The sequence below is a fragment of the Conger conger genome, chromosome 5 (assembly GCF_963514075.1).
Source record: "Conger conger chromosome 5, fConCon1.1, whole genome shotgun sequence".
NCBI lineage: Eukaryota > Metazoa > Chordata > Actinopteri > Anguilliformes > Congridae > Conger > Conger conger.
In genome coordinates this window covers 44,978,853-44,985,846 of record NC_083764.1, presented here as the reverse complement: position 1 = coordinate 44,985,846, position 6,994 = coordinate 44,978,853, and the positions used below count along the sequence as shown (strand labels likewise).

At 41.5% G+C, this 6,994-nt stretch overlaps 1 protein-coding gene across 1 annotated transcript; it reads left to right on the top strand.

The window, feature by feature from the left end:
- The first annotated feature begins 3,779 nt into the window (after positions 1-3,779).
- LOC133129119 (transcription factor HES-1-like) lies at positions 3,780-5,905 on the top strand. Its single transcript, XM_061242964.1, has 4 exons — positions 3,780-4,198; positions 4,329-4,424; positions 4,612-4,699; positions 5,099-5,905. The coding sequence occupies exons 1-4, from the start codon at positions 4,091-4,093 to the stop codon at positions 5,602-5,604; spliced, it is 798 nt and encodes a 265-aa protein (XP_061098948.1). The 5' UTR covers positions 3,780-4,090; the 3' UTR covers positions 5,605-5,905.
- The last annotated feature ends 1,089 nt before the right edge of the window (positions 5,906-6,994 follow it).

Here is a 6,994-nt window from a genome sequence, read left to right as displayed (position 1 = left end):
TGGCGGCATTTATGTAGCCGTCGCTTTCCATTACCTATGTCTTTGGTTCAAAAACAGGCGAACGCCCACATGAATGTGCGCACACACAAGTATGCTAGCACGCACGCGCGCACACACACACAGAGTAAATGTGCACTGAAACAAAAGTAAAAAAACAAAAAGCTGTGTACTTCTTCACCTATTGAAAATCATCTTGAAATTATTTGACTAACTTTGTGTGTATGCGCCTGCACGAGTGTGCGTGTATGTGTGTGAATAACTTATGTATGTATCTTTGCCTCTCCGTTAACTAACTGTACTCCTTTGCTATGAGATGTCAGAATTTATTTTGGTCTCATATCCATGAACAATTTGTCGGCTCTTTAAAGAAAAGTGTGAGGATTCTTGTCCTTGAATAAAAAACAGCTCTTGGTGATACCCTTCTGCCCTAACTCGTCATACATAACTGCTATCTTTTTTTGTTTTCTGTAGCTATGGATCTTCTTTTCTGTCCTGCTGTTTGCCGCTTCTGCATGGCAGTGAGGTGCGCAGAAGTTACACATTATAGGAGGCCCCACCGTTATAAAGTCTGCCGGTGATTGCAGCACAGATTGTTTAGGAGCGTGGTATCTCGCGTTTTCTCACGTATTTCATCCCTGCTATCGCTCCTGATTGCATTATTGCATTATTGCAGTGTGTAGGTCCACGTTCGAGAAACGTCAATAAAGATATGACCATGGGAAAGAGGCTGCCGAAAGTGTATCTGGCCAGAACACAATGGTAATCGCACTGAAGCCTCACTGAATTTCCTCATTAGCTAGACACACTATAGTTCCCTTCCCGTTATGTTTTAATGTCTTGGCTTCGTAGTTGTATCGTAGCCCATGTAATATTGCATTACATTATGTAAAAAATCATATTTGTGTTATTTTTAGTATTGCTGGCCTGCCTCACGTTTGTAATGTTGAGGAAAAGGTAGATAATTCAAAGTTAATATACAGAATTGTCCATCGTCCCTAATGTCTGATTACATTTAGTATGGCTAGTGAACGCTGTAGCTGAGAAAGATTATTGGTTAGCCCGTCCAAAATCCATAATCCATTGCCCGTGTGACTCATTTATTATCATATTAGTCGATTTATTTTCCATGCAGTGAAATCAAGGTTTCGGGTCATAAATGGGCAATGGTTACAGAATTTTGCGATTTAATCAGAAGGCATTTCCAAACCAAAAAACGTTTAAATACTTGCAGAATAGAAACGCCTATTATGACATTGGGAAAACTACCTAAAAAGTTATTTTTACAGATAAGCCGATTTAAAATGTTCCCTCACTGTAAAAAAAAGTAGAAGAAGATATATTCACATACGTTAATCATAGTCCTGTTGTAGATCAAGTAGCTTTTAACTTTAATAACATTACTATTAAATATGACCAATCGTAATTTAGGCCCTATCCGTAAATGGAGCCTATACTTCTGTCAGCGTTTAGGTAGTTTCCCCGTCCATTGTGGAGTAGCCTGCAAGTGAGACGCTGATTAATTTAATTCAGTAGGCTATTTCTGTAACCCCAACCGCTCGGTTTTAAGAGAGCCAATAATATCTAACAGTCCAGCTGTAGCCAGTAGTCTAGGCTACATTTACATAGCCAATATGTCGTACCTCGCCTGGATATGAGGAAACAATTCATAAACTGAGGTTTTCGACATTCCGAAGTTTTGATCTATCAAACCTTTGATGTAGTCCATTAGATTCCAAGTATGAGTAACGCATTCAAATGTATGCCCATCAGTAATTATATGGAAATGTGATAAAGATTAGATGAAGGGAACAGGAGCAGATACACACAAAAGGTGTTTATGGGTTCTTATTTTAACAAAAAAAAGATGACAATCTTTAAGAGGGGACATACCTATTTAATCTAAAATTACTTTGAACCACAGCTCCAGGGGACATACCTATTTAATCCCGTGTGCAATCAGAGAAGCGATCGCGTAGTTGTCGGCCGGTGGAAGGAGTGTCTTCCCCGGTCGCTTGCCCGCCACGTGTCGCGGAGTCGACAGCAGCTGGAGCTCGCGCTGCTGAGCGGTGCAGTGTGACAGAGCAAACCTCCTCCTCCCCCGCCCCGCCTGCCCCTGTCCGTAAAGTCTGTTCATATGCCACAAGTTCTTACCAAATGCCCACAAATGCGCCTTCTGGAAATGACATTATAGTACACAGTTGCAGGTAAACAGCGTCAACGTCATTCATTTTTGTCATGGGAACCGTTTTGAACAACATATTCTACCGGCATATCCGGTATACTGCTTTACTATAACATATTATACCGTTATTTAAGCCTATAATTACGTATATGTCTTATTATTAATATTATTAATATTATTATTAAGCTATTATTATTATTGTTGTTATTATGTATGTTACAACAATAGCGTAATATTTGTGTTAATTGACATCGCAGTGGAGTACCCTATGTTGTGCAATACAATATTCGTGTGCAGGATAGCCTATTTTTAATGTGCTGTTATATTCCGCATGAACTCAAACATTTACGGCTTTACTAATTGTGTAACTGCCGAGCGCCACCGTTCCCTCAGATCCGGTAATGCACTGCGCTCGGCGTGCGCCTGTCCACGCAAAGAAAATAACTGGACTGGCTCACATTCCAATAAGCCTGATCCAGTTCGCAGTAGGCGTGGTTTTCCCAGGCCTTAACACAGCAGCTGCTATTTACCTTCTCTCTAATATAAACCACCACCGCCACCCCCCAGCTCAGAGCCAAACCTCAACCACAGCGGCAATAAAACATCCTGGCACGTGTTCCACATTCACAAAAGCGATCGCATGCCGACAGATGTCAGACTTCATGCAGCACAGCGCTTTAAAGATGTAGCGCTGATATCGCCGCGCGATAGCAATTATCAAGAGCCATCCTGTAAACTAGGCCTCTGACTTGTGTTGTGTTGCCAGGTGGAAATAAGTTTGTTGTTATTATTTTGTAAAGTCATCATTTAAAAAAGTTCTCGTAAAATTACAGCGATTATGGCCACAATATGAAAACCTTATATTATTAACAATATTAACCTTGTCCATTTGCGCATTAGAAATAGGCTACAACAACAACAACAACAACAACAACAACAATACTAATAATAATAATAATAATAATAATAATAATAATAATTAATAACAACACCATCATGCTGACGAAAACTGTCACCATTTGTTCAAATAGCTTACTAACAAATTATAAATGTGGTCTCCATCGCTCACAGCTCTGTGCAAAGCACGATTATAACTATTTCCTACGTACATTGCTTTCTTTGATTGCATTTCAAGAAACAACACAACTGGCAGACACCCTGTTACTCTTTACTATTTTGGGTTATAAAGGTATGCTTAAACGCTTAATTTGTCATGTTTGCCTAAATAGGGTTTCGTTGGCCTTCTTTGTTTTAAATTTAAATAAATAGGCCTACATTGTGATGCATAGCATTACTCCAAATAGTACGGTAAAAAAAAAAATCTTTATCTTAAGGACTGAAATTTAAGGGTTAATGTGTAACCAGAATGACTGACGGCAGAAGCCCGGCGGTGCCGTACGCCGGGCCGTGTGCCATTGGCCGTCCGCTCCAAAACCAAACAGCCAATGGCGGTGCACCGTCCACGAGCCGTCCTCCCCTCGGGCCGCGTGTCGTTGACGCTGATTGGTAGAAAGTTACTGTGGGAAAGAAAGTTTGGGAAGTTTCACACGAGCCGTTCGCGTGCAGTCTCAGATATAAATAAGACCGGCAAAAACTACGATGCATGCAGTTGCACTGGTAGCACTGACAGGCTTACAGGGACCCTCTAGTCACACACTGACTCTCTACTGGTCACACCTTTTCCTTTAAGTGTTGGCTGATACTCTCAACGCTGTCGCCAATTTTGTGGGGAAAAACATTTTTCAAACATTTTGAGCCATAAACCTGGATTTTCTGTTTGAAGAGGACAAGGGAAGATAAAGGCAACAGCCCATTTTACCAGAACTGACGCGACAACATATTTCCGGGATCCAATAAAACAGGATTCGCAGTCTCCATCTGTTGTGTGTGGGATATTGCCTACGGAAGATGCCAGCCGATATGATGGAGAAAAACACCTCCTCGCCAGTTGCTGCAACTCCGGCAAGCATGAACACGACTCCCGACAAACCCAAGACGGCTTCTGAACACAGAAAGGTAAATTAACTTACGGTCGTTTGTTATGAGTACACCATCGAGACGTTGTTCCTATTTGGGAATTGTCATCTTATTGTTAACATGTTGGTGCAGTTTCTTACAAGTTGTGTTTGTTGCTTTGTCATTTTAGTCGTCTAAGCCCATCATGGAAAAACGGAGAAGAGCGAGAATCAACGAAAGCCTTGGCCAGTTGAAAACACTCATATTGGACGCGCTGAAAAAAGATGTAAGTAGCGATAGTTATACCATTACTGGGTCTCTAATTGGCAGAAATCGTCTTGTTTGAAAATACTGAGATGATATTACATGCAGTGAAATCCTATTTTTGACGCACTCTTGTTATAAAGCAAGAAATAAGCTCGTAACTTGTGACTGAATGGTTTTATTAATAGCCTACATTTTCTATTATACAGAGCTCCAGACACTCAAAGTTGGAAAAAGCGGACATTCTTGAAATGACAGTGAAGCATCTCCGAAACCTCCAGAGAGTACAGATGACTGGTAAGTCCCCGGTCGGAATCTTCCTCGAACAGATTATAGCCTAGCTGATTTCTTCCAGACATCCGTCTGCGGTTTGGATGCCATTCGGCAGCAGTTGTACCGGTTTGGCACTTAACGCCGTTCCCACGGTCCGGGCGTATTTATAGAATCCACTTTTCTGTATGTGGTGATTTGGAATAGTAGCCTCAAGTTTCGCCTATTGCCATAGTCATATTTTGTTCAATTTCTACAAATATTAAACACGATATTCTCACTATGTCCACTATCACAAGTTTTGCCTCGTTACCAATTAAGAGAGGCCACAGGCACGCGCGATCTCATAGAGAAAGCTACTTTTAAAATTTGATGTTGACGGAATGCGTGGACCATCCATGACCGTGTTTTAATTTCTTCCAACAGCTGCCCTCAACACAGATCCCTCCGTTCTGGGCAAATACAGAGCTGGATTCAGCGAGTGTATGAATGAAGTGACGCGGTTCCTGTCCACCTGCGAAGGGGTGAACACTGAAGTCAGGACTCGGCTCCTCGGTCATTTGGCCAGCTGCATGTCCCAAATCAACGCCATCAACTATTCCACACAGCACCAGATCCCGGCCGGCCCGCCTCAGCCTGCATTCAACCAGCCCATGGTCCAGATTCCCGGAGGGTCTCCGCAACTGAACGGTGTACCTTGCAAGGGTGGTTCAGCCGTCGGTTTACAGTCAGAAGCTTCTAAATTGTACGGCGGGTTCCAGATTGTGCCTGCTTCGGACGGACAGTTCGCATTCTTAATTCCAAACGCTGCCTTCGCGACAAGTGGACCAGTTATTCCCGTGTACGCCAATAACGTCAGCACACCGATTCCAGCGGCGGTCTCCCCTGGCGCGCCGTCGGTGACCGCAGACTCCGTATGGAGACCGTGGTAATGAGCGGCTCTGCTCTAGAGACTCTGAAACGAACACTTATTTTTTAGCTTCTCCTAGAGCTCAATGAGATTATCTTTTAAAAGTCTATTTTTTGTATTGAATTGTATGAAAGTGAAGACGACGCACTATATTTGTATATATAAGGGGAAAGTTCATATTGAAATGCGATATGTATTGTACGTCTGTGTTTAAATTGCATTTTTATATTTGAGGTGTCTTTTTTTCTCATGTGATGCCAAAGATATGTTGAATGCTCTTACATATTTCTTCCTTTTGGAAGGCAAATAAATTCTAAAAGAAATCTACCAGAATGGATTGTGTCCATGTTTACACACAGCTGGGAATGGGAAGAGACAAACGTTTTCAATACCAATAGTTCAGTAATAGACCAAAGAGATGTATTATTATTCGTTTTTTATTCTGTGTACTTCTCTTGCTGGTGGTTGGCTTTTTACATTTATGTGTCTGGGCCTTTGTTTCCTGTTGGAGCTGCAGCTTCTAAATTAAACTATTTGTAAAATAACTGCTGAAATCAACTAAACTAAACCTAAACCTCTGAATGTTATAATGCTGTTTGTAAACCTGGCTATACCACATTACACTATGTAAGTAACTTAATTCGGAGCCCCTTGATATACTATTTTATCCCTACTTTAATTTTACACGGTAGAAATGCCAAATTATTGATTATATGAAAAGGCCTTACCTTAGGCTATTTATGATCAATCAAGAAACATTAATTGGAAAGATCTATCACTTTTTTATTCTTATCAAGTTTGATGAGAAATCAATTATGTGGCTGACAATATAGCTTGTGTTCTTTCAACTTTGCCATAACATAAGTAACAGTTCGTAATATTGCCATTTGAAAGCAGTAGTTGAATGAGCCTTCTTTTGAGATCAGATCTGCATTGCCAAGGGGCTAATGCTGGTAGTCTGAACACGTAAAAAAGAAATGTAATTTTTTTTAGTGGGGGGTTGGGGGGTGTACCATGTAGTCAGGATGAGCCGGATGAAGCCAGCGCACTCGCACGTATCCTGTTTCAGGCCTATGAAGCACAAGACATGTCCTAACTAAAAATGGTACACATTCAAGCGCCTCAAGATTCCAGGTGCAGCGCCCAGCACTAAATCCAGTCTCTGAAGGCACTTTGAATATGGCCCTGAAGCGACCTGGGTATTTTCAGAAACAAAAAACATGCATCAGCGTGCAGGAAAAAGCGAGACTGGACAGGACGAGGGTAGACAAAAATATCCACCGTCGCGAGACATCCGGGCAAAAAAAAAAAACTCAATTGCAGGTCAAAGATTACTGAAGGATTTACCCTTGTGTTACAAACAGAGGTTTCAATACACATCAAATTCTCAGTGTAAACATGCTCACCTGCAC

What these genes read in the sequence shown, in the direction of transcription:
- LOC133129119 (XM_061242964.1), top strand. Translation starts at nt 4,091, where the DNA reads ATGCCAGCCGATATGATGGAGAAAAACACCTCCTCGCCAGTTGCTGCA. An exon ending in CGGCTTCTGAACACAGAAAG is followed by an intron (nt 4,199 to 4,328) that starts GTAAATTAACTT and finishes TTGTCATTTTAG; the next exon opens with TCGTCTAAGCCCATCATGGA. An exon ending in TGGACGCGCTGAAAAAAGAT is followed by an intron (nt 4,425 to 4,611) that starts GTAAGTAGCGAT and finishes TCTATTATACAG; the next exon opens with AGCTCCAGACACTCAAAGTT.